At 52.9% G+C, this 27,292-nt stretch overlaps 1 protein-coding gene across 5 annotated transcripts in view; it reads right to left on the bottom strand.

Annotated features, from left to right (window-relative positions):
• Nucleotides 1-27,292, bottom strand: part of bcor (BCL6 corepressor) — a 60,954-nt gene that overhangs the window by 3,342 nt on the left and 30,320 nt on the right. For all 5 annotated transcript variants that reach the window (XM_064327125.1, XM_064327123.1, XM_064327124.1 and 2 more), the window contains 6 exons: nucleotides 26,109-26,413; nucleotides 22,294-22,569; nucleotides 13,391-13,557; nucleotides 10,173-10,318; nucleotides 3,447-3,524; nucleotides 1,192-1,342 (listed from right to left, as the gene is read on the bottom strand). In XM_064327125.1, the coding sequence (XP_064183195.1) occupies nucleotides 1,192-1,342; nucleotides 3,447-3,524; nucleotides 10,173-10,318; nucleotides 13,391-13,557; nucleotides 22,294-22,569; nucleotides 26,109-26,413 (1,123 nt within the window). The remainder of the gene's footprint in view (nucleotides 1-1,191; nucleotides 1,343-3,446; nucleotides 3,525-10,172; nucleotides 10,319-13,390; nucleotides 13,558-22,293; nucleotides 22,570-26,108; nucleotides 26,414-27,292) is intronic.

The following is a 27,292-nucleotide window of genomic DNA, read 5'->3' on the forward strand; positions in this document are numbered from 1 at the left end:
AACACGCCAGAGCGACACACAACACGCCAGAGCGACACGCAACACGCCAGAGCGACACACAACACGCCACAGCGCTACACGGCGAGGAAGACGGAGAGAGGGAGCGAGAGACGGGGAGAGAGACAGAGATGGCGAGAGATAGCAAGAGAAAGCAAGCGAGAAAGCAAAAGGGAGACCACGCGAAGAAAGGAAAGTGAGAGAAGAGGGAAGAGAGAGAAAAGAAGAGAGCGAGACGAGAGAGAGAGGAGAGACGAGAGAGCAGCGAGACGAGGAGAGGAGAGAGAGACAAGAGACGAGCAGAGAGAGACAGAGACCGAGAGAGAGAGAGCGAGAGAGAGAGAGAGAGAGAGAGAGAGCGAGACAGAGAGAGAGAGAGAGAGAGAGAGAGAGAGAGCACGCTGGGGCCGGCCGTACGGAGCCTGTGAGTCAGACGCGGTGGGAGGCGGTCGGCTGTGTGTTTTGGCCGCGCGGCTGCAGGCCCTCGCTCACAGCGTCAGGCTCGCTCGCACTTCAGAGGCATCAACCGACACCCGCCCCCACCCCCACCGCCCCGAAACACCATAAATCACCTCCTCCCAGACAGCGTCTGTGACAAATCCCAGCAGGGAGCTGGCTAACAACCCCCCCCCAGCCCCAGGTGAGACTTATTACTTTATCAATACTCCAGTAATAACCGTCCTGGGCCCGGCCACTTAATTAAAAGCCCTAAATGAGGGCAGTTATGAACGCGGGCGCGGGAATCTGGGTGACTGCTACGGTAATTACCAACCTTTCAGCAGAGCGCTTAATAAAAATGTGGGATTTACAATTTTTCAGCTTCCGCTGCAACGGGTGAGCGGCGCTGCGTAGACCAGACAAACCTTAAAAAAAAAAACAAAGCCTTTCACGAAGCTTAAAAGAAGGAACGAAACGGCTCCTGCTTTCGGGCCGAAGCCGGGTCTTCACCAACGCGAGCTCAAACGAGAAGCACTTCTCTGGTCGTCGGTACCTGACTGGGCGCCAGATGTTTCGCGCACAGTCGGGATTACAGCTGCGAAGGGGCTCGCCGGTTCTCGGGCCCGCGCTAAAAGCCGACGCCCCCCACCCCCCCCCCCCCTGCGCGGTGCGCGGGGCCGAGCGGCGCGGGCGGCGGCGGCGCTGGAGGCGACAGTGACGAATGCCCTCATTAGACGCAGTAAAGCGGAGGCTCACCCCTGGGACAGGGACACCTGGATGTTGTAGCAGGGCAGGAGCGGCCGGTCCGAGAACTCAAACTCGAACACCTCCCTCTGCTCCTCCTCGCCCTCCGTCGGGCCCGGGGGGTTCGCCAGGACGTCGAAGGCGGAGAGGTCGTCCGCCGGCTCTGTGAGTTAAGAAAACAAAACAAAAAGTAATGGCACCGGTGAATAAGAGATCTCCTACCGCAAAGGCACGCAAGCGCGAACACACGCACGCGCACACACACACACACGCACGCACACACACACACATGCGCGCGCACACACACACAACGTTTGGGCTGCCTGAGCCGGGCGGGGTTTGAGGGAGTTTGCGTGTGACCTGGCTCGAGAGTGATTTGCGTCAAGCCTTGCTACACAAACAGAGCGCGGCGTCACTCCTGCCGCTGGCCCCTGCCAGGTGTTTCCCTGGAGACGGCCCGCTCCTCTCCGCTCGTGCATCGCAGGGCAGCGCTGCACCGGCCCCTGAGACACACGCCCACCTCACCGCTCACAGCTCACAGCTACCGGCAAAGGCCCTTTCCGCTTCAAATGAGTCACGCTCTCATACGTTTACTCAAAATCTCGTCTCAGCCTTTCCACACTGTCTCTCTCTCTCTCACACACACAACACACACACACACACACACACACACACATTTTTGAGTATGCAAGACGCAAGGCTTTTGGAGTTTTGTAGTGCTCAAAATGGAGTTGGCTTTAAGTACCTGGATAGCATACCAACTTCTGATAAATAAACAGTACGCATTCACTGCACACTTTTCTGGCAATTGCAATCCCACAATTCCTTCAGCTGTGCCGTTTCCATCGGAACACATAAGCTGTTTCCGGTCAATCTTGAATAAATACAGCGGACAATTCTGTAGCAGCTGAAGTTGGAATGTTTACAATTGCTAGTTTGTTTTCCTAGTATTGCTTAAATGTTCCTAAACTGTATAGAAAAAAATATAAAACAAGAAATATAATCCTATTAACCCGTGCAAATTAATATAATGTAATTCATAGGTAGTGCAAATTTACACACAGACAAATGTACACACAGACAAAACAATGGAAACCGCACATGAAAAAAGTGCTGACTGCCTTTGCAATTGCAATTGCAGTTCCACAGGTAAGTCATATTAAGCTGAATGGCAATTAGTAGCGTGTCAAGCTATGAAAAAGGTCTGACAATCGGCGCTTCGATGTGTGAGTTTACAAAGCAACTAACCGTTCCAAAGAGGCCAAATGTTCAGGGCCCCAGCTGCAGGTGCATCAGTCAGAAAAACAGCCAAATTATTAAATACGGCAAGAGGAATTAGTGTTGAATATTATGTCAACTTTTGTCAAACATGAACTAACTATGTGTATGTAGGATGTGCTTGTTAGCCTGGGACAGTCCCTATACTGGACCTCCGCAGACCAGGCTCGAAATAGGCGAGAGAGACGGGGGAGGCAAAATGGGGGGAGGGAGAGAGCGAGAGAGAAAGAGACAGACAGAAAGAGTGAAAGGGAAACAGAGCAAAAGCAAGAGAGAGAGATAGAGAGCAAAAGTGAAAGATGGATAGCAGTACTGAAAGAAGGACAGAGAGAAAGGGAAATAGGTAGTGAGAGTGAAAGAAATAGGGAGGGAGAGAGAGAGCGCTGGCGATCAGACAGAGCCTTTCTCCAAGGGAGCTGCTTTACACGCAAGCCTTTTTTTCTTTTCTTTTTTTTCTTTCCTTTCCGAAGCAGCACTCAGAGAATCCAAAAATAGACGGCAATCCGGCGAGGGCTGTGTCACGGCTGTGCAGTAATTCCAGGAATTTGGGGGGGGGGGGGGGGAAGCGCACGGCGGCAGAGAGCCCATTTAAGCGCCGGAGCGACGCGCGTTCCGCGCCCTCCGCTGACGTTCATCAATTCAGCCGCATTAGCGCGCCGCTAGCGCCCGACGGCCCCGGAAAACTCCCGCACATTAGGAGGAGTCAGAGAGGGGGCTGAAGCGTGTCACCCCGAGCTCGGGGGGGGAGACTGGGGGGTGCGCCTTAAAGCCTTTGTTTCTCTGTAACACGGAGGGAGGGTAAGAGTAGAGAAAGCGGGAGCGATCACACGAGGCTGGGCTTTGCCTGAATTTGTGCGGCTGGGTGTGGGCCCCCCTGCGGTGGTGCGGCTGGGTGTGGGCCCCCCTGCGGTGACGTGCCCGAGGGCCTTTCGCTCGTTGCCCCCCCCCCCGCTCCCTGACCCCAGGTCCCCTCTCGGGGAGGGACTCACCGCACACGGAGCTGCCGTAGAACTCCCAGCACAGCCGCGGGTCGGCGTCGGTGCGGCCCTGCAGGTCAGAGAAGTAATCTGCAGAGAGAGGAGAGGAGCACAGCACGTCAGGGACCAGCGCCGCTCAGCCCCACTTTAACTAACCCTCCCGCTCCTGCCCCCGCAGCAGGGAAGCACACACACTCACACTCACACTCACCCATACACACACTCACACTCACACTCACCCATACACACACACACACACACACACACACACACACACACACACACACACACACTCACCACTCACCACGCACACACGCACACACACACACACACACACACACACTCACCCACTCACACACACACACACACACACACTCACACTCTCACACACTCACGCACACTCACACTCTCACACTCTCACACTCACCCATACACACACTCTCACACTCACACTCACACACACTCACACTCACGCACATACACACTCTCACACTCACACACACTCACCCATACACACACACACTCACACTCACGCACGCACATACACACTCACACACACTCACGCACGCACACACACGCACTCACACACCCACACACACACTCTCACACTTACACACACTCACGCACGCACACACGCGCACTCGCACGCACTCACACACGCACACACACACACACTTACGCACACTCACGCGCTCTCACACTCACTCACCCACACACGCACGCACACACACACACTCACATACACTCACACACACATGCACACTCACACGCTCACACACACACTCCCCCAGTCTGCTGCCTCTCACCACTCACCTCACTGTGTGTGTGTGTGCATGTGTGTGTGTGTGTGTGCATGTGTGTGTGTGTGTGTATGCGTGTGAGTGTATGTGTGTGTATGTGCGTGTGCGTGCGCGTGTGTGTGTGTGTGTGTGTGTGTGTGTGTGAGAGTGGTGAGAGGCAGCAGACTGGGGGGTGTGAGTGTGTGTGTGCTTATGTGTGTGTGTGTGTGCATGCGTGTGAGTGTATGTGTGTGTATGTGCGTGCGCATGTGTGTGTGTGTGTGTGAGAGAGAGAGGTGAGAGGCAGCAGACTGGGAGAGGGGGTGTATATCACAGGAGGGGCTGATTGGCAGGAGTGATTTCTGTGCTGGGCCGTGCTAAAACTGCAGGATGATGAATCAAGTGGACAGAGAAGAGCGTGGCGCGTTATCTGCCCTGGCCTGGGGGGGTCACAGGCCATGTGTCCACTGCTCCCCGGCCCCACCCAGCTCAGAGATCACTCCCCACTGCACCCACAAACAGGACAGCCCCCAAAATCAGACTAGTGCTCCAATACCGATGCAAATGCTCGTTTTTACTTGAAAATAGCACCAGATACATACTTTCTGTACATCTGTATGATGCAGAACGTTCTCATTTAAAGAACACACACTAATCGCCAGCTGTGTTGGATGCATTTGGTAGGCTTTGCAAATCCTGGCTAACTTAGCACAATTGCAAAATGGAGAACCAGGTAATCCAATCATTCCTGGTTTTCGTACTGCCTCAAAATCAACCAGATTTATAGTATTGTGGCGACAATCCCCTAGCAACTTCACTCACCATTACAACTATACTGGTTTGTATCAATCTGTATTATTTAACAAAATGGATCTATGTTTTCACAAGCTCTGCTACAATGACAATTTTCTATATTGGAATTAGGTCAGGGTTTGATGCAGAATGGCAGCGTGTACTACTGGCTGGTTTTCTTGTTTCTGTCATTGAAATCTTTAAATGCAGCAGAAACATTTCCAACCATGTGAAACGAGAAAATGTTCAACTACATCCTTCCTTCTCTCAAAGGATTTGGTGCTCTTTGGAAATGACAGAGGAATACGGCCATCTGCAGCGCTCTGCTGACAGTTCTCTGGCTCTGGGTAGGACTGTCAGAGTAAAATGCACCAATCCCAAATTCCAGAAATGCTCATGTCAGAGGCGCCCAGGATTTGTTAGAGGGATCAGCAGGCTTTTAAAAGATGTAAAGATTTAAAAAGGAGTAGCGTGGTAGGTCGGGAGAGCAGCGCTATTACGGAGAATGAGGAAGACTTGGAGAGCCACTCATCACAACGAGCCGAAGGCAGGAGAACGTTAACTACAGACGAGGACCTTTCCGTCAGGCGGGAGAGTACGCTGCAGCCATCACAACAAGCTTTCAGAAATAAATAAATAAAAAAACAACACAAAAGAAATGCCGCTACACGTTCAGAATCAAACACGGTTGTGTTCGTGTAAGCCAGCTAGCTGAACGTGCGTTCTCCGACGCTGTAAATGTCTCTGGATGAGCGTCTGCTGAATGAATGTAATGCAGCGTGATGCTAACTGAACTTAACGCCCTCGCCAGCACGGATGCAGGATGCTTTCACATTTACTGCAGCGTGCAGGAGCCAATGGATTCCACCCTTCCTGTGCGCCATGTTTGTATCCATTATGACAGCGCTACGGATTCTTCGCTACCATACATTGGCACAGGTAAAGGTGTACTTTATATGCAATGGGAATATGGGAATCTTCAGACTTTCATTTCCCCTCTGCGTATGGCAAAAAAGAAGGCAGAAATGCAATGCTAATGAAAAACCTAGCAGGGTAAAAAGGGGGAGGGGGATGGGGTTTGTGTAGCTCAAGCTTGTTCCTGTAGCTACTGGCAACAGGGAGAGGGAGAGAGAGAGAGAGAGAGAGAGAGAGAGAGAGAGAGAGAGTGTGGGGAAGGCATTTAAAATTCCAAGCAGGTGCCAGTGATTAGCAGGGGAATGGGGGGAGGTGCCACGCTGCGAGATCACAGGTTGCTGCTCACCTGACCTCACCGTGGTGTGTACCACTCTCTAGAGCCCCGCCCCCTGCCCCGCGCAGTCTAATGGAGGTCACAGTGCAACGCTGTCCTGTCTGTCTACAGCAACGAGGTGCCACTTCTACAGACGCCGCTGGGCCACATGCGTGGACACGCTTAAACTCGTGCATGCACACAGTGCAAACAGGTGCACTTTAAACACACTGCTAACGTCACATTGTGCATGTGTGTGGCACAAAGGTGTTAACGTAGGCCTATATTTGTCCTCTCATACAGTACACGTGGTGCACTGGAAGCTGTAAACAAGCCATAATATCCTAGCCCAGCTCACCAATTTTAATCTTGTTATTATTTTTAGTTGAGAAATATTACATAAGCACATTAAGCAAACATTTCATTTCATGTCAATAACCTAAACTAAATGCTGAAATCCATATTTTCTAAATTTTTTAATAGACTAGTTTAACTAGCATCCTAGTGGTAGAGTTAGTCATTAGCATGTTCGCTAGCCAGTGAATCCTGTCATTTCTTAATCTTTTGTTTCATAACATGTAATTCTTTGGAGTCAAAAGTTTTCTATAATCTTTATTTCTATGGTAAAAGGGCGTATGTGCATATACGTATATTTGCAAGTATAGCTGACCGATGGCTTTTTATTATGTATTAGTTTCAGCCTGGCTAATTTAAAGCTAGCTGATTAACTACAGGTCGAGTCCGTTCACTCACCCACACTTAAAACAGAAAAATAGAGGTAATCAAGTATGACCGTCATAAGAGCTTACAGAATAAGATCGCACATAGGGTGGGAGGCTTGCGCATTTTCTCCAAGGAGCATCATGCATTTGTGTTGGAATTACAGTCAAGAGTTAGAGATGGCTAACTTCATTTAGCGCATTTATTTCCCGCAATGCCAAATTTTTTCATTGACGTCCTCCATCCCCTTGAGTGTACTGCGCGTGAGACGCACGAAACTATACACTTAAGGCTTAAACAATCTTAGGCCAAGAAGTAGCATAGCGTTCCTATTTTTATGTCTTTGTTTCCCAGAATAGGCCAATAAAACATTTATAAAACAATGTCTGCAGCCTGCGAGTCCTCTAAAGCCTGATAATTATTGTAAAGGAGATGGATAGCTGTCTGGTGGTCATTCACTTCCTTCCTGTCCGGTGTTGTGTGTGAAGTAAAGCTGGAGACAATGCTCTTCCAAATTAACCCCGGTCCACTGATGGGGGGGAGGGGGAGTACCAAAGACCCTTTTCATGCCAGGAAAAACCCTGAGTAACTGCTTTTCTTTAAACCCAGCAAAGTTTTTAATTAGCTACCCAGTTCATTTAGCCAGGGTCCAAGTTGAACTATGCGGTTGTTCCCTGCACTTGGACCGGTACTTCTCTCTAGGGGTTTCGTCATACTTGTTCCTGGTTATGGTTATACACTTTGTTGTACGTCGCTCTGGATAAGAGCGTCTGCCAAATGCCTGTAATGTAATGTAATGTAGCCCCTCAATTAGTCAGAGGAAATACTCCAGTTACACAGCATTGAACTGAGTCTCTCTTTTGGTTTGTTTTTTGTGACTTTCAAGGAGTTGAAAAATTGCTTTAAAAATTTTTTTTATAAATAAGGACCTGCAAAACAAGCGCTTCAAACCTACAGGGTAATATTGTGAAAACAGCAGAGGCAAACTGCCACAAACGGAGCGGTGGATTTAGAGCGGCCCTCAGCCGGCCGAACCCCACTGCACCCCCACTGTGCGTCCATAAACGAGCGCCACTCATTTTCAACAGGAATGCTCGCCGAAGGTAGCCAAAGTGGGGTTTGATGCAGAATGGCAGCGTGTACAACTGGCTAGTGTTCCACTTACAGCGCACACGCACACACGAGCGCAGGTGCATACTCGCATACTCATGCGCGTGTGCACATTCATGCACACGCATATACACCTGAGCACACACACACACACAAACAAACGCACGCATGCACACACACACACGTACGCACATATTCTTCACGCACTCACAGACGCACATGGGCACGTGCACACTGAAACGCTGGGCTGGGCAGCTGGCAGCGCTGGGATGCTGCCGTTTCGGGGGCAGGATTAATGTCCGTCTCACCAGGCCCCCCCCCCCCAGTCACGCTGGGTCCCCCAGCCCTGCTGTCAGGCTGGAAGCTAACTGCTCTCTGCCTGCGAGAGAAACGTGCTCTGCCCCAGGAAACACACAGAGCCCTCATAAGCAGGTGTGTGCGCGTGTGTTTGTGCGTGCCTGTGTGCGTGTGGCCTCCACAGCCACACAAAGTGGCACCAGCGTCAACGGCGCTGAACCCTCCCCCCGTCCCCCCCCAGTCCCCCGGAGCAAGCGTCATCATCGGACACGAGGGACAGCTAAGAAGAAGTGTGCGCGCCTGTGTGTATGTGTGTGCGTGCATGTGTGTGCGTGTGTGTGTTTGAAGGTGTGTGTACGTGCGGCACACACTCCCACGGTAGGCCGTGCTGATTAATAAGGCTCGGGGCTAACAAACGGCTCAGGAGGTGAGGGGGAGGGGCAGGGTGAGGAATGCTCCAGTGCATGTATATCTGTGGAATTCTCCACCTCACACACATCCCCCAATCTCCATCTCCCTCTCTCTCTATCCCTCAATCTCTCCCTTTTCTTCCGCCTCTCCCCCTCTCCGCCTCCGTCCTTCCATCTATCTCCCTTTCCCTCTCTCTTTCCCGCTCTCAGTCCCTTTCTCCCTCCGTCTCTCTCCCCCTCTACCCTCCTCCCTGCTCTGAGAAATGGCACAGCTCCTTCCTGCTCTGAGCTGAGCCCTGTCTGTGCTACCTGCCCACACACACACACACACACACACACACACAATCACTCATTCAGTCCTCCACTGGACACACACACACACACACACACACAGCCACATCACTCATTCAGTCCTCTACTGGACACACACACACCTACATCACTCATTCAGTCCTCCACTGGACACACACACACACAGCCACAGCACTCATTCAGTCCTCCACTGGACACACACACACACACAGCCACAGCACTCATTCAGTCCTCCACTGGACACACACACACACACAGCCACAGCACTCATTCAGTCCTCCACTGGACACACACACACACACAGCCACAGCACTCATTCAGTCCTCCACTGGATACACACACACCTACATCACTCATTCAGTCCTCCACTGGACACACACACACGCACACACACATTCAGTCCTCCACTGGACACACACACACAGCACTCATTCAGCCCTCAATGGACACACTTGCGAACGCATGCACTGACACACACACAGTAAGACACACACTCACGCATGCATGCACTGACACACACACAGTAAGACACACACTCACGCATGCATGCACTGACACACACACAGTAAGACACACACTCACGCATGCATGCACTGACACACATACAGTAAGGCACACACTCACGCACACATACACACACACCATTCAGACAACACGAGTACACACCTCCCGCAAGCACGCTTTAATCTTGCAGTCTACACCCTATCCCTGGGTGTCCCCGTAACTCACTGAGCTCAGATTCATATCAGCTTATTCCGTACCGTCACGGCTGCAGCTTAGGGAAAATAAAGCTGGCTCACTTTTCTAAAGAACAAAAAAAAAACCCAGAACCTAAGAGGGGAAAAAAAACAAACGGGGACAAAAAAAAAAAGGCCAAGTCTGCACACAAGCCCAAATCCAAACACCAGGGGAAAAAAAACAAAAAAAAACTCGAGCTTAAGTAAACACACAAGCCGTTGCTAAGTAACCAGATACCGCGGCGACGCGCGCCAAGGGTGAACAGCATCCTTTTTTCAGGCCGATTCCGAGAAGCACGGCAGCCAGAGGAGCCTCACAACCTCTCTCTGAGGGGGGGGGGAGGGGGGCTCACCTAACAGAAAGCACTCCATCAGCTCGCTGTGGGTCATCTTGAGGAGGCCACGCCCGGAGTAGGTGGCCAGGGTGGGGTCGGCTCCGTAGGAGAGGAGCAGCCGCACCACGTCCAGGTGGTCGTTCTCCACAGCGTCGTGAAGAGGCCTGTGGAGATGACAAACAACTGGTCACTGCGGAGTTCACCAAAACTAACTCCACATAACACCAAATTCATCAACATACTCGCAAGTACTAAACTACCATACCCTCTAGCACCAAATTTAACACCATACTCTTAAATTAGGGGCAGCATGTTTAAGGTTCTGGATCGATACCCAGCTGGGGCACTGGTGTACCACTGAGCAAGGTATTTCACATGAATTGCTCCTGTAAATATTCAGCTGGGTAAATGGAGGGCATATAAAAATATAATCGGTTTATTGTGGATAAGAGCATGCGCTAAATACCTGAAGTAAATGTAAGTACCAAATTTAACGCCGCTCTCACGTACCAAACTGAACACCATATTCACAAAATCTAATTTACCATCATAGCCTCATCACCAAAACTGACCATACAAATGCTACACTATACTTTCAGCATCAAGCTTGATGCCATACTTTCAAGTCTTACATGATTTTGCGGTTTAGATGAAACACGACGATTGAATCAATGCATGTATGGATTTGAGCTTCCTATATAAATTTTGTGCATCCTTGACAAGTCAGAATCTAAACACACGAACGTGGCACGCTACATACACAGATTTGATCGAAAGAATCTGATTAAATCCAGTTTATTTACTATTCACTTTCAGAGTTATTTATGAAACCTTCAGTATACTAGTTAAAAGCATTTTCACATTAATTACATTTTGCAGATTACAACAATGACAACAGCCTCATTCTTTTTTTATAATCTGCCGCGCACGCTCTAATTAGCTCACGCTGAAATAACGGACTTGAGTTCCTGAAAGCCTCTTGTTGATGTTAGCCCATAATTATAAAACATGTAATTACAGGAGCTCTGGTAGCGCACGCTCAAGGAGAGAGAGAAGGAGCCTGCTGACAAAGCTTGGGGGAGTCAAGGAGATTCAGCCTGTTTCTGCTCTTCCGCAATGTGTGTGTGTGCGCGTGTGTGCGCGCGCGCGCGTTTCTCACTGTGCGTGTCTGACAGACTATGAACGCGTCTGATGGGCTGTGTACGCAAGGGTATTTGAGCGAGTCTGTGTGTGTCTATGCGCAAGCATGTGCACGTGCGCATGATTTACAGTGAGTGTCTTTATGTGTGCGCGTGCATCAGAGTAGCGAGCGAGTGTGTGTGTGCGTGAAGCAGAGTTAGTGAGCGAGTGAGTGTGTGTGTGCGTGAAGCAGAGTTAGCGAGTGTGTGTGTGTGTGAAACAGAGTTAGTGAGCGAGTGAGTGTGTGTGTGCGTGAAGCAGAGTTAGCGAGCGAGCGTGTGTGTGAATCAGTCAGTGAGCGAGCATGTGTGTGCGTGCGTGAAGCAAAGTTAGTGAGCGAGCGTGTGTGTGCGTGAAGCAGAGTTGGCGAGCGAGCGTGTGTGTGCCTGAAGCAGAGTTGGCGAGCGAGCGAGCGTGTGTGTGTGTGTGTGAAGCAGAGTTAGCGAGCGAGCGAGCGAGTGTGTGTGTGTGAAGCAGAGTTAGCGAGCGAGCGTGTGTGTGAAGCAGAGTTAGCGAGCGAGAGCGTGTGTGTGCGTGAAGCAGAGTTAGCGAGCAGCGTGTGTGTGGTGAAGCAGAGTTAGCGAGCAGCGAGTGTGTGGTGAAGCAGAGTTAGGGCGTGGTGAAGCAGAGTTAGCGAGCGAGCGTGTGTGTGAAGCAGAGTTAGTGAGCGGGCGAGCGAGCGTGTGTGTGAAGCAGAGTTAGTGAGCGAGCGAGCGTGTGTGTGCGTGAAGCAGAGTTAGCGAGCGAGCGTGTGCGTGTGTGTGAATCAGAGTTAGCGAGCGAGCGTGTGTGCGTGAAGCAGAGTTAGCGAGCGTGTGTGTGCGTGAAGCAGAGTTAGCGAGCGGAGCGTGTGTGTGAAGCAGAGTTAGCGAGCGTGTGTGTGAAGCAGAGTTAGCGGAGCGAGCGAGCGGTGTGTGTGAAGCAGAGTTAGTGAGCGAGCGTGTGTGGCGTTGAAGCAGAGTTAGCGAGCGAGCGGCGTGTGTGGTGAAGCAGAGTTAGCGAGGGAGCGTGTGTGTGTGAAGCAGAGTTAGGCGAGCGTGTGTGTGAAGCAGAGTTAGCGAGCGTGTGTGTGAAGCAGAGTTAGCGAGCGTGTGTGTGAAGCAGAGTTAGCGAGCGAGCGAGTGTGTGTGTGAAGCAGAGTTAGCGAGCGAGCGTGTGTGTGAAGCAGAGTTAGCGAGCGTGTGTGTGTGAAGCAGAGTTAGCGAGCGAGCGAGGTGTGTGAAGCAGAGTTAGCGAGCGAGCGTGTGTGTGTGCGTGAAGCAGAGTTAGCGAGCGAGCGTGTGTGTGAAGCAGAGTTAGCGAGCGTGTGTGTGTGTGAAGCAGAGTTAGCGGGCGAGCGAGTGTGTGTGAAGCAGAGTTAGCGAGCGAGCGAGTGTGCGTGAAGCAGAGTTAGCGAGCGAGCGTGTGTGTGTGTGAAGCAGAGTTAGCGAGCGAGCTGTGTGTGTGAAGCAGAGTTAGCGAGCGACCGTGTGTGTGTGCGTGAAGCAGAGTTAGCGAGCGAGCGTGTGTGCGTCGTGAAGCAGAGTTAGCGAGCGAGCGTGTGTGTGTGTGAAGCAGAGTTAGCGAGCGAGCGTGTGTGTGTGTGAAGCAGAGTTAGCGAGCGAGCGAGCGTGTGTGTGTGTGAAGCAGAGTTAGCGAGCGAGCGAGCGTGTGTGTGTGTGAAGCAGAGTTAGTGAGCGAGCGAGTGTGTGTGTGTGAAGCAGAGTTAGCGAGCGAGCGAGCGTGTGTGTGAAGCAGAGTTAGCGGGCGAGCGAGCGTGTGTGTGAAGCAGAGTTAGTGAGCGAGCGAGCGTGTGTGTGTGTGAAGCAGAGTTAGCGAGCGAGCGTGTGTGTGCATGAAGCAGAGTTAGCGAGCGAGCGAGCGTGTGTGTGTGAAGCAGAGTTAGCGAGCGAGCGTGTGTGTGTGTGTGAAGCAGAGTTAGCGAGCGAGCGAGTGTGTGTGTGCGTGTGTGTGAATCAGAGTTAGCGAGTGAGCGTGTGTGAAGCAGAGTTAGCGTGCGTGTGTGCGTGCGTGAATCAGAGTTAGCGAGCGTGTGTGTGGTTGGCGGAGGCTCGTGCCTGGTTCCGTCCTGGGCGCTGCAGTTGATGTCGGCTCCGTGCTCTACGAGGTGCTGCACGATGGACAGCCAGCCACGGGCACAGGCCTCATGCAGGGCGCAGTAGCCCGCGTTGTCACGGTGATTCACGTCACACACCTTGTTTTCCAGGCAGTACAGCACCACTTCCTATAAAGAAAGAGAGAGAGAGAGAGAGAGAGCGCGAGGGAGAAGGAGAGAGAGAGAGCAAAGGAGACGGCAAGGTTACTATGGCTGTAATTGGAATGCAATCTTCCACGGCAACAGACAAGGCCAGCGGCTTTCTGCGCCGTGTCCCCGTCAGTAACCGAGGCGCTCATAAAACATTCCGCCACCCTCGCCGGCCTCCGCGCTGTCTGTTCTCCCTTCAGCCGCCCACCACACAATGCAGGCGCATTCCTACCACTTTCACACCACGTCTCCCTTTCTCCCCATACGGCAATTGATTGTGATTTAGTTTCGGAGCGTGTTGATAATTGCTATAATGTGTGGGTTATTAGAGTGTACACTGTTTTAAAAAAGAAAAAGAAAAATAAGAATAAATAAATTATATATATATATATATATATATATATGAATGACAGAGCCTGGGGTGAGCAGGGCGCCTCCGTTTAATATCCCGAGACTCAGGGAGAAAACGGCTCATTTCAACTGCTACAATCTTTTCACATTTCTATTTCTATGCAAATTTCAGCAGCGCGGGCCTCAGCTTTCATAAAGCCATTCTGTAGCAATGGGGAGGCTGAGCAGCACATCCAATCTACCAGAAACGGTCAAACGAACGCTGGACATCTGGATAATAAACGCGGTCCTTCCGGTCCCCGAGGTTGCGGCCAGCCTGGTCTCAGTCTTTTAAAAAAATAATCTCCGCGACGGAGACGTAAATTGACTGGATGTCTCACTACTGCGGGAAATTCTCGTGATCAACCCCCCCAATACGTAGCGAACATCCCGTTACTGCATCCGAGGAGAAAAGTGTAACATAGCCTAGTTTACACAAAACAAAAAACAGAAACGGACGGAGGCTCGCGAATGAAATCCACAGACCTGCCTAATCTCGCGGTTTCTAAATCCGCTTCCGTCTTCAAGACAAGCCGCCCACACACAGCGGAGGCAGGCCAGAGCGATAGTGACGGCGTCAGTCATCGATAATCGAATCTGAAGACGGGCAGCGGATCTTTTCAAAGCGGCATCCTGGTGGATATAAATTGACGCGCTGATCAAAAACCTGGTAAACACTGCTAGGGGGTGACTCAGACTCCAAGATCGCACAGCCACCGGTGGTCGCTTGGCTAGAAAATACAGAGGGGGAAGGCGATTCAACTGCACAGCGAAGGCTCATTTCAGAGGTCTGCAATCGTAGCCAGTTTTTTTTTTTCAAACCACCGATCCTGCTCATTTAAGAAAGAAATAATCAAAGGGAAACCATCGCAGCGCTCAATAACCCTTCCAAACTCCGAAGACAGGAACCTAGTCAGCTCACCCGTGTTTCGACGCTGTCGCTCACAGAGGAGAGAACGGCTCTAGGCACTGCTGCCCATTAGGGCAAAACCAGCACGTGCAACGCAAACGCACTTTAATGGTGTTGTACAAATAACAGCAAAAACAAAGCCCCCTTGCGGAAGTGGCGTATACTGAAATAGTCTGTATTTAAATAAAATGCATTTTCTGTTATATCTAGATGTTTCAACAATTAATAATGTATGGGCTAATGTAAATAAATAAATGTAAACTTCTACTGCAGTATGTTATATTCCACCTCAGTGTAAATGCAGAAAAATCAAGCTCCTTCTGATTTACGTTCTCAATCACAATAAAAATAAAATAAAAATGAAAGCAGGAGAACAGGGTTGCGGGAGAGTCGGCAGCTCGCAGGTTAACACAACAGTTCGAACGCAGCTTGATAACACTCCTCGGGAGCTCGCTCGCTTCGCACACTCTGCGTGTGCCGAATCGGCCCCTCCTGCCGCCGCTGCAGCTCCGCTCCCCCGACACGACAATCGGTAGCTAGGATACGGCATAAAGCTGCGGTTGGGCCCCATGCAAACAAACGGAACACACGCTAACGAGCGCCCTCCCTCGCGCACCCCTCCCGACAGGAGGAACCCAGCTGGCCCTCAGCGCTCGCTTGCGAGACCCAGCAAGGAAAGCTCTACGCCTCCGCTGGCCAAACGGAGCGTATAACATGGTGTGAGGCTAAATTCACAGCTGGGGGGGGGGGGCTGTCCTGAAAAAAGACATGCCGTTACGCCATGGAACCTTCAGCCCACGTGGTGGACCAGACCAGGAGCTGTGGGAGCAGTAGCCCCTCTCCAGCCTCCCAAACAACCCGGGATGGGATTTGGGATTTGGCCTGGGGATTGCGAAAGCCAGGCGAGGCAGCCCCGGGAATTCCTCTCCCGGACGCAGGAGGCTGGCTTTCAGCAGTGGGAGTTAAGCGTTGCATTAAACAGACAATAAAACTCTTTAATAACCAGCGGGGGGGTGGGGTGGGGGGGGGGGAGTCAGTGCCGGCTCTTATTGAAAGCTGTAGATCGCAGTGAGCTGCTGATTTCTCTGCAGTAAAATGAAACGCTCTCCACCCCCCCTCCCCCAACCTCCCCCTCCCTCCCCTTTTTAATCTCCTTCTCTAGAGTGCTTCCCCGTCCTCGGCTGCAATCAATGCATCAAAATTAATTCAGCAGACATTTAACCCTTCACGGCACCAACCTGCGAGGCGTGTGCACTAGTGACCGTGCAAACGCTCGCACGCCACGCAAACGCTCACACACCGCGCCAACGCCGCCGCCGCCGACCGCACCGGCTGCGAATCCAAACAAAGGCAGAGAGAGAGAGACGGGGATACGGGAGACGCCAGCCTGCGCGGCGGCTAGAAAGAGAAAAACAAATGAAAGGACGCGCGCGGACGCGTAGGAGGATCGTGGGTAATGAACGCAGTGTGTGTTTAATGGCTGCGCTGACGTCGTTCTGTTTACACAAATTACCCACGCTGCTCGGCTGGTGACCTCAGGTGGGGCGGCGCGAAAAAAAAAACCTTCAATTACGGCAGGAGCAGCTGGCTTCTCGCTCCGCGCCGCGGCCAGACTCCTACCCCTGCGGCTACACCGGCGGCCGCTTCAACCGCGACCCCCCCACGGCCGCTGGCGAGCGGTAATGGGGCCAAGCCGGCGGCTCCGGTAAAGACCGTGGTGGAAAAGGCTACGCAGCACTAAGTGCAGCTTTTAATTGGGAGTTTGGCAGGCACTCAGTGGCTGTGTGGGAGTAGCAGTGTGCCTGTGTGTGCGTGTGTAGCACTGTGCTTCTGTGGTAGGGGCAGTGTGGGGAGCAGAGGGGGTAGGGGCAGTGTGGGGAGCATAGGGGGTAGGGGCGGTGTGAGGAGCAGAGGGGGTAGGGGCGGTGTGGGGAGCAGAGGAGGTAGGGGCAGTGTGGGGAGCAGAGGAGGTAGGGGCAGTGTGGGGAGCAGAGGAGGTAGGGGCAGTGTGGGGAGCAGAGGGGGTAGGGGCAGTGTGGGGAGCAGAGGGGGTAGGGGCAGTGTGGGGAGCAGAGGAGGTAGGAGCAGTGTGGGGAGCAGAGGGGGTAGGGGCAGTGTGGGGAGCAGAGGGAGGTAGGGGCAGTGTGGGGAGCAGAGGAGGTACGGGGCAGTGTGGGGAGCAGAGGGGTAGGGGCAGTGTGGGGAGCAGAGGAGGTAGGGGCAGTGTGGGGAGCAGAGGAGGTAGGGGCAGTGTGGGGAGCAGAGGAGGTAGGGGCAGTGTGGGGAGCAGGGGGGTAGGCAGTGTGAGGACAGAGGAGGTAGGGGCAGTGTGGGGAGCAGAGGAGGTAGGGGCAGTGTGGGGAGCAGGGGGGAGCAGAGCAGAGGAGGTAGGGGCAGTGTGGGGAGCAGAGGAGGTAGGGGCAGTGTGGGGAGCAGAGGAGGTAGGGGCAGTGTGGGAGGGCAGAGGGGGTAGGGGCAGTGTGGGGAGCAGAGGAGGTAGGGGCAGTGTGGGGAGCAGAGGAGGTAGGGGCAGTGTGGGGAGCAGAGGGGTAGGGGCAGTGTGGGGAGCAGAGGGGGTAGGGGCAGTGTGGGGAGCAGCAGGGAGGTAGGGGCAGTGTGGGGAGCAGAGGGGGTAGGGGCAGTGTGGGGAGCAGAGGAGGTAGGGGCAGTGTGGGGAGCAGAGGAGGTAGGGGCAGTGTGGGGAGCAGAGGGGGTAGGGGCGGTGTGGGGAGCAGAGGAGGTAGGGGCAGTGTGGGGAGCAGAGGAGGTAGGGGCAGTGTGGGGAGCAGAGGAGGTAGGGGCAGTGTGGGGAGCAGAGGAGGTAGGGGCAGTGTGGGGAGCAGAGGAGGTACGGTCTGAGCTACTGCAGACTCCGCAGCACAGAAAACGGCATCAAACAGGGCTTAGAGAGTGTATGAACGGGAGTCTGTGTGCGTGTGTGTGTAGGTGCTGTGCGTGTGTTAGACTAAGCATGTTAGTGTGCATGTGTGTATGTGCATACGGGTATGTGCGTTAAGTGAGACTTTCAGCCTTCCTGGAATTATTAGGAGTCTGGCAGTAACCGCAGCAGGTAACTGGGGGAAGCAGCCCAAACCACCAAGACTTCATTTGCAACTCCCCGCATTAACATTTTAAACACAGCGGCGGCATGCCTTCAAACCACAGAGAGAGAGAGAGAGAGAGAGAACGAAAGGGAGAGAGAGCGAGCGAGAGGGACGGAGAGAGAGAGAGCGCTTTCATGTGCAGCCACAAGAATCACAAAACTAAATTAACATGAAATATGCAGAGGGGTGCATGCAGAGGGGAGGGGAGGGACAGTGCTCCCCCCTGTGCTGGGGAGGGGGAGGGGGGTTTGGCTGGCGATTACACTGACTGACTGGAGACCGTTACCCACGACGACGGCGGAAGCAGCGGAGAGAGCCCGAGCCGAACGACGCGCTCACGAGCGCAGCGCGTGCTGAGGCGCCAGGGAGCGCTAGCCTTCTGAAGCGAGCCGCCGGCTCCTCCTTTGTTCCGCAGGAGGACTCCCAGCCATAATCGCACGACGGCGACATTAAATGAAATCAGCTAAAATCTCACCGAAGCTTAACCATGAATCGCATTTAACAGTTTGTATTGAAGAAATGCATTTTTTTTTTCCAGCTTCTTAACACATTTGCTCCTGGACGCACAAACATGCACTCATGCGTTCACGCACACACACACACACGCACACACACGGGCGCGTGGAGACACACAAGCAAGCACGCACACACACACACACACACACACGGGCGCGTGGAGAGACAGAAGCAGAATCGGTAAACAAAAGACAAACTGCTGGACATCCGGCAGGAGCGGCCCACGGGAGAGGCAGGGCGGATTGACAAGGCTGCCCCATGGGGGGGTAGCGTGGGGGGGGGGGGGGAGGGTAAACAGATCCGCGTGATGAAACGCCCCCCCCACCCCGAGCTCGCCGAGCCCCAGGGAGCAGCCGGCAGCTTATCGCACGCACGCAGTTAGAAATGCCGCTTCCTGTCTCACCGGGGCAGCGGACGGAAAAAAAAAAAAAAAAAAACCACACAGAGGAAAAACGCAGCCGTCCCGAAAACTCCAGCCCCGAGCCCTACGCCGGCGCCGTAGCTCCCCCCGTCCGCCCGCCTCGGGGGTAGAAACGCAGTTCACACTCTCGCTCGCAGCCGTAACCCACGCGCTGAGCGCTCAGCGGAGCGCGAGCGCAGAAAACCTGTGTAAATAAACCTGCGTCATGCGCTCGCTTCCACACCCGAGCGCAGGAGACGGCCAAAAGGCACAGGGCTACACAGGGCTACACAGGGCTACACAGGGCTACACAGGGCTACACAGGGCTACACAGCGCTGCAGGAACAAAGGGTTTTTGGGGTTCTTAATGGGACACGGCTCCAGCCAATCAGAGACGCTCTGACCCTTGCTTCGCTGTGACTGACACTTCCCCCCACCCCACCCCACCCCCACCCCCACCCCGAAAGAGTACAGGTCCAATTAAGGAGGCCTGACGCGAGCGGCGGTGTGACAGGGCAGGTCCTGAGGACGGCGGGGCGGATAATGGCCCCGAAACTTCCCCCGTTTAGCAGCGCCCTCGCAGAGCGCCTTCGCGAGCGGGAATAATTAAACGCCGCGCCGTGGAGAGCCCTCGTCGGATAACCGATGGAGCTCTAATGGCAAAGAGCAATTCCGCCTGAAAGCAGAAATGCCAAAGTGGTGCACGGAAAAAAAGAAGAGAAAGAAAAGAACGATGGGTCGGCGGTGAGTGTGTTCACAGGCGTGCGTACACAAACACGCGCGAAAACAAACACACACACACACATACAAACACACACGCAGACACACGCTCGCACACAAATACAAACACACACATACATACAAACACACACGCAGACATACGCTCGCGCACACACACACTCACACAAATACAAACACGTAGATACAAACACACACACGCACACACAGACACACTCACGCACACAGACACACACAAACACACACACAAATACAAACACGTAGATACAAACACACACATGCACACAAACACACAGACACACTCACGCACACAGGCACACACACGCACAAACGCACACACACACAGCCCTCTTATCTACCGGCAGCGTGAAGCGGGAGACAAAGGGAAATTCTGTGAGGATGAAAAGGGAGAATCTGACAAACGGAGGGAAAAAATTCTAAAGAAAGAAAAATGGCTGCTTGGGGAGGGTAATTTAGAGAAGCCTTCCTGTCACAGAGGGCAGAACGACTTAATGAAGTACGGCAGGGGTGGAGGGAGGGAGAGAGAGAGAGCGAGCGCACATCCTTGTGGACCAGAGAGAGGGAGGGAGCAAAAGGAGGAGTGTGAGCGAGAGAAGGAGAGAGAATGGGGAGGAGGGTAAACGGAGCTGGGCTGGGTAGCGGTGTGTGCGATCCGACAGGGCAGTGGAACAGTGTGAGACCAGGTGGGCCAGCCCTGCCCGAGATGTCCCAATGAACAGGCCAGGCCACTGGAGCAGGCCAGGGGACAGCATGCACCCACGCGCACACACACACACACACACACACACATGCAGTATACACACACACACACACGCTCACACACAGTATACACGCACACGCGCACACACACACAGTATACACACACACACAAACGCACACACACAGTATACACACACAGACACACACACACACACACACACACGCAGTATACACACACACACACACACACACGGTACACACACACACACACACACACACACACAGTGTATACACACACACACACACACACACACACAGTGTACACACACACACACACACACAGTATACACACGCACACACACACACACAGTATACACAAACACACACACACACACACAGTATACACGCACACGCGCACACACACACACAGTATCACTCACACACAGTATACACATACACACGCACACACACGCCCTATGCAGAAAGGGAGGAGGGGTCTAGGTCAGGTGCGCTGTAAATATACGCTCATGCGATGACGTTTTTAAACGTGTGATGAATTCCTGGCTTCTCTGACGGAGTGCAGCTAATTGCAGGTCTGCTCTGACCCCCTGTTTCCAGAGGAGAGAAAAGGGGGGAGGACCCATAAAGGGAGGCTGTGCTTTGTGCAGCCGGCTTTGATCCTTAAAGGGTCGCATAATTTCTCATTTTATTTCTTCCACGTTGGCGGCTTTGATCTGGTCAGGACCTACGAAACTCCCTCCTTAAACTTAAATCGCAATTTATGAAAGATGAAGATCTTCATTTTACACTTTAAAACATACTACTTCCATCACGTCTAGCGGTGCATTTGAAAACAAGCGCTGTACTATACTGCAAAAAGAAAAAAACGTTTCTAAAAAAAGTCCGTTAGCCCGGAGCCGTTAAAGTCTCTGGTTGGAGGGGCATAAAACAAGGCCGGCTGCCGCGGTAATCGTTCATTTCCTGCGCTCCACGCTGCCTTTTCAAAGTCCCTCCGCCATCACTAATCCACGGTCTCATTAATCCCGGGAAAAATTAGACACGGATGAAGGTGTTCCCAGAGCCTTCGCCTGAACACTGATCGCTTCTCTCCGACGGGAACCCCCGTGACTTCAGGAAAAAAAAAAAACGGGGAAAAGAGAAAAGAAAAAAAGAAAAAAAAAGAAAAGGGGGAAAAGGAGCGAGCGCGATCCGGAGCCGGGCGGCGAGGAGAGGGTTAACGGGCGTGGGAGATGCGAGCGCGGCGAGCGCTAAGCGATTGTTCGTGCCTGTCGGAGACGCTCACGTGTCACAGCCTGGTCTCGCAGAGAATTAATGAGGTGCGAGAGAGAGAGAGAGAGAGAGAGAGAGAGAGAGAGAGAGCGCTGAGAGACAGAGAGAGAGCGAGAGCCAGCAAGACTAGAGGAGGAGAGAGAGAGAGAGAGAGAGAGAGAGAGGCGGTGAGGCAAGACGAGAGAGGCAAGAGAAGAGAGAAGAGAGAGAGAGAGAGCGCTGAGGCAAGACAGAGAGAGAGCGAGAGCCAGTAAGACAGAGCGGGAGAGAGAGAGAGAGAGAATCAGAGGGAGAGAGTAAGGGAAAGTGAGAGAGGCAAAGAGAAAGAGAGAGAGAGAAAGAGAGCATGAGGGGGAGAGAGAGAGAGGCAGACAGGGACAGAGAGAGTGAGAGAGAGGAGAGGGAGAGGCAGAGAGGGACAGAGAGCGAGAGAGAGAGGAGAGGGAGAGGCAGAGAGGGACAGAGAGAGAGAGGAGAGGGAGAGGCAGAGAGGGACAGAGAGAGCGAGAGAGAGAGGAGAGGGAGAGGCAGAGAGGGACAGAGAGAGCGAGAGAGAGGGGAGAGGGAGAGGCAGAGAGGGACAGAGAGAGAAGAGGGAGAGGCAGAGAGGGACAGAGAGAGCGCGAGAGAGAGACAAAGCCACGCACCTCGTATCCCAGACGAGCGGCCCGCTGCAGCAGCGTCTCTCCGGCGTTCTTGTTGACGATCAGCCTCCGGGCCTCGGGGGGCATGGGCCGGCTGGCGGGCGTGTCCGGGGCGGGGTTCCCGCCGGGCGGAGGCGAGGGCGGGGCCGCGGGCGTCTGGAGCGGGGTGAGGGGCGCAGCGGGGCAGGGAGGGGGCGACGGGGGCCGGGGCTTGACGGGGGAAGAGTCGCAATCCGAAAGGGAGGCTGACCTCTTGCGGGAGGTTCGCTTGAGGGCGGCCTGAGGGAGAGGAGGGAAAGGAAGAAGCTCATTTCACCATGACGTACAGTCCCCCCCCGCATCCGCTCACACCCTCACACCCCCCCCCCCAACCCCCCTCCCACCACCAACAGCGCCAACCCGATTCTGTTTTTTGCGCCTTGGAGTGGTGTCAACCTGACTCGCTCCGCTTGGCTTTCCCCGAATTGGAAAAAAAAAAGAAGAAAATGACAGATAGGATTCCACAGCAAAGCAGCCAGACCCAGCGGAGAGAGGGGGAGGGAGAGAGCCACCGCTCCCGAAAATGAGCTTTTCAGCACGTCAGCGCTCAGCTGCGCTCATCTTAAAAGCACGCCTCTCCCCCCTTCTCAAACCCGAACGCAAAACTCGAGTTCACGCTGCAGATACTACATTTACAGAAGGGGCCAAAGCCCACAGAAAGAGATTACAGGCATATAATTTAAAAAGATATCGAGATAATATATATATAAATATTTTTCGTTAACATTTATTGGAAAAACATCATTATCAGACATAATTGTAATAAATCAATACACAGGTCTGGAAAATTGCATATAAAAATCTAGCTCCCCCCTTCTCTCCCTCCATCCCTCCATCTCTCCCCCTCTCCCTCACTCACTCCCTCCCTCTCTCTATTGCGGGCGCAGGTCCAGGGTGAAGGGGGGGGGGGAAGTGTTAATTATTCCCAGCTCCGGGTTCAGGATGCACGGAGGCGGTGTGAGGGCCCGCGTGCTCAGGGGGTGTGAATGAACGCCAGAGCTCGGCTCCGGGGCAGGGCGGGGAGGGGCAGGGACGCGCCACACATCCGTTTATACCCCGTAAACGCTGAGTCTGGCAGCCGAACACGCACCCTCCTGCCACGCTGCATGGACTGAGAGAATGCATTACTGCTCATATGGAAGAGCATATGAAATGTGTGTTTATTTGCATGCGTTTGACATGCATACAGTGAGCATCATTTTTGGGACATTTTTTTCTTGATTTGTCTCAGCAATCCACAAATTTAGATTTCAATTAATGTATGGGTAAACTGCACACTCAGCTTTTTATTAAAGGGTACTTTTATACATTTTAGTTCAGAAATTTACAGCACATTTTATAGGTAGTCTCCCCTATTTTAGGGAACCATAATGTTTGGGACAAATGGCTTCACAGGTGTTTCTGATTATTCAGGTGTTCAAATGCTTATTTAGTGCAGGTATAAGAGAGCTTTCAGTATCTAGCCTTGCTTTTAGGTTTCTGATTGCCTTTGGAGCCTGTTATTGGCATTTATCTACACGAGGACCAGAGTGGTGCCAATGAAAGTCAAGGAAGCCACAAGGGAGTCACTATTCTCCAGAAGACTTCATAAGCAGAGCTACAGAGGCTACACTGCGAGATGTAAATCACTAATTCGCTGCAAAAACAGGATGACCAGGTTACACTTTACTTAAAAGAACCAGCAGAGTTCTGGAAAAAGGTCCTGTGGAAAGACGAGACCAGGATTCACTTGTGAGAGAGACAGAGTGATGTCAAAAGCAAAGTATGGAGGCCAAAAACAACTGCCCAAGATCCAAAGACCCCCCTCCCTATCTGTGGTTGGGGGTGTTATGGTTTGGGCATGCATTGCTGCCAGAGGTACTGGCTCACTTGTCTTCAGTGATGATGTAACTGCTGATAGCAGCAGCAGAATGAATCCAGAAGTTCACAGAAACATCTCATCTGCTCAAGTTCGACCAAATACCTCCAAACACATTTGCACGGCGCTTCACTCTACAGCCAGACAATTATGATCATCACAAACATACTGCTAAAGCAACAAAGCAGTTTTTTTAAAGCCAAAAACTTGTTAAATTCTTGAGTGACCAAGTCACTGTCACACGCCAAATCCAACTGAACATAGGTTTCATATCCTGAAAAGAAAACTTAAGGCAACTAATCCCCAAAATAAACAGGAACTGAAGATGGCTGCAGCACAAGCCTGGCATAGCATCACCAGAGAAGACACTCAGCACCTGGTGATGTCAATGGGTGACCGACTTCAAGCAGTCATTGCGTGGAAAGTATTAAACACGACTACTGTCATCTACATAACATGAATATGTCCCAAACGTTATAGTGCCCTAAAATGGGGGCATGTATAAAAAGTGCTGTAATTACTACATGGTGAATCTGAAATGGATAAAAAAGTGGATAGAAATACCCTTAAACAAAAGCTAAGAATGTGCACTGTAACCACATGTAAATTGTTTGATTGAAAATCTAAAATTGTTGAGTAGAGCCAAATCCAGAAAAAAAAAGTCTGCCCCAAACATTATGGAGCTCACTGTATGTATATATATATATATATATATATATATATATATATATATATAATATAGTACATACATACATATATTATAAATGCCCACAAATTAAATCTGACAGTTTGCACAGTGACCTCATAGTCACCATTTGATCTCAAATACAATGTAATGGAGTACAGAGCCGAAAGCCAAAGTCAGTGCCCAAAATACTAATGGACAGCACTGCATATTCACACATACAGGGATAACATACAGACACACGTACACACATGTATGCAGGGCAAACGATATGCTGGAGGGAGCGCAGCGGAGAGCAGTGCGAGAGAGAGAGAGAGAGAGAGGAGGGTGAGGGAGGAGTAAAGGAGGGAGGGAGAGAGGGAGGGCAGAAAAGAGGGTGGGAGAGAATGGAAGGGAGGGAGAAAGAGAGGGGATAGAGAGAGGGAGGGAAAGAGAGAGGGTGGAAGAGAATGAAAGAGGGGGAGGGAGGGAGAAAGAGAGGGGATAGAGAGAGGGAGGAAAAGAAAGGGGGAGGAAGAACAACAGAGGGTGGGAGAGAATGAAAGTGAGGAAGGGATGGAACAGGAGAGAGGGAAGGAAGGGGGAGACAGGCAGGGCAGTGGAGCCAGCCCCCCCCCCCCCCCCAGAGGAATTACATACTGGACCAGCTGTCAGCTACCACTGCTACCCCACCACTACCCACACACCCAAGCACTGCGCACGCCCAACCACACCCCACCACACCCAGCCACGACCCACGCATTCCACAGTCTAAACAAAGGCCCTTAATTTTACACGTGTGCACGCGCACACACACGCACACGCACACATACACACACACATGCACACACACGCACGCACTCACACACACACGCATGCACGCACACACACAGACACACACGCATGCACACACACACACACACACACACTCACACACACGCACACGCCCCTGGACTGCTGGTTATGTAAAGAATGTGTGTCTCTCACGGGGGGGGGAGGGGCCTGCTCAGGCTCAGCGCTCCGCTGGGAGGCAGCGCTCGCGCTCCAGTGCGCCGGGAGGTCGCCGCAGCAACGGCACACCGGGCGTGACTAACGCCCGGGAGGGGAGACGCGGCTCCTCGGGGGCCGCCGGCGCACGTGCTCCGCCGACCCCGCCGCGGCGAAACAGGGCGTCTACCCCGCACGGACCCCCGCTGCTGAGGGCCCCCCCCGTCTGCCCCAACCCGCCACGCGCCGCAGCGCTTGCCGCACACCTACCGTCTGCTCGCGGCTGGCGTCCGGGTGCGGGCAGGGGCAGTCCTCGGCGGTGCGGGACGTCCCGCGCCGCTCCCGCAGGCTGATGTGCTTGGTCTTGCACTGCCTCTTGCCGTTGGGCTTCTCGGACTCGCCAAGCCGGCGCGGCCTGTGGGCGGAGTCAGCGTCCCGGCCCGCGTCCGGCAGGGCGGGCCCCAGCGCCGAAACCTTGCGATGCTCCTTCAGCCTCTGGCGCTTGTCGGAGAGCCGGGCGGGGGTGGGGCCGAGGGGGGGCAGGTCCAGGCAGTCTCTGTGCGCGGGGCTCAGGTCTGTGGAGACAGTGGCACGGGCAGGGTTAATGTCAGCCGTCACATGCAGCCGGAGCTGGAGCAACGAGAACGAAGAACAGCCGGCCCCCAGCAGAAGAGCTGCCCTGAGCCACACAAGAGCAGCCCTGAGCCACAGAAGAGCAGCCCTGAGCCACAGCAGCTAAGACAACACAAGAGCTGCTGGAGTTTGCGCTCTTTTATAAACGCAGTCATGAGTCTGTCCCTCCCACTATTAATGGATACGTGTCAAAGCAAATCTGCAGAACAGCAGAAAGAGGAAACCGTGCCCTCTCTCTCCCTCTCTCTCTCACACACACACACACACACACACTCTGAGCCTATCACACAACCTCACCCTTTAGTACTGTGGCCTCTTCCTGATAGTCACGTAAATCTCCCTCTGCTTTAGAAGCAACCTGAATGTGCATAAATCAAGTCTGTGCGTGTATCTATGCATGTGTGTGTGCGCGCGCGCAGTGTGGGCATGTGTGTGTAGGGGTGTGTGCGTGCCTGTGTGTGTGTGTGTGCAGTGTGGACATGTGTGTGTAGGGGTAGGGGTGTGTGTGTGTGTGTGTGTAGGGGTGTGTGTGTGTGCGTGTGTGTGTGTGTGTGTGTGTGTGCAGTGTGGACATGTGTGTGTAGGGGTAGGGGTGTGTGAGTGTGAGTGTATAGGGGGGTGTGTGTGTGTGTGTGCAGTGTGGACATGTGTGTGTAGGGGTAGGGGTGTGTGAGTGTGAGTGTAGGGTGTGTGGTGTGTGTGTGTGTGTGTGTGTGCAGGGGCTGTGGTGTAGGGGTGTGTGAGTGTTGGGTGTGTGTGTGTGATGGTGCTGTGTGATCTACACGTGTCCACAGTTTTAGGTTGTGTGAGTGGTCTGTGTA

Source organism: Anguilla rostrata, chromosome 3 (assembly GCF_018555375.3).
Source record: "Anguilla rostrata isolate EN2019 chromosome 3, ASM1855537v3, whole genome shotgun sequence".
Classification (NCBI taxonomy): Eukaryota; Metazoa; Chordata; class Actinopteri; order Anguilliformes; family Anguillidae; genus Anguilla; species Anguilla rostrata.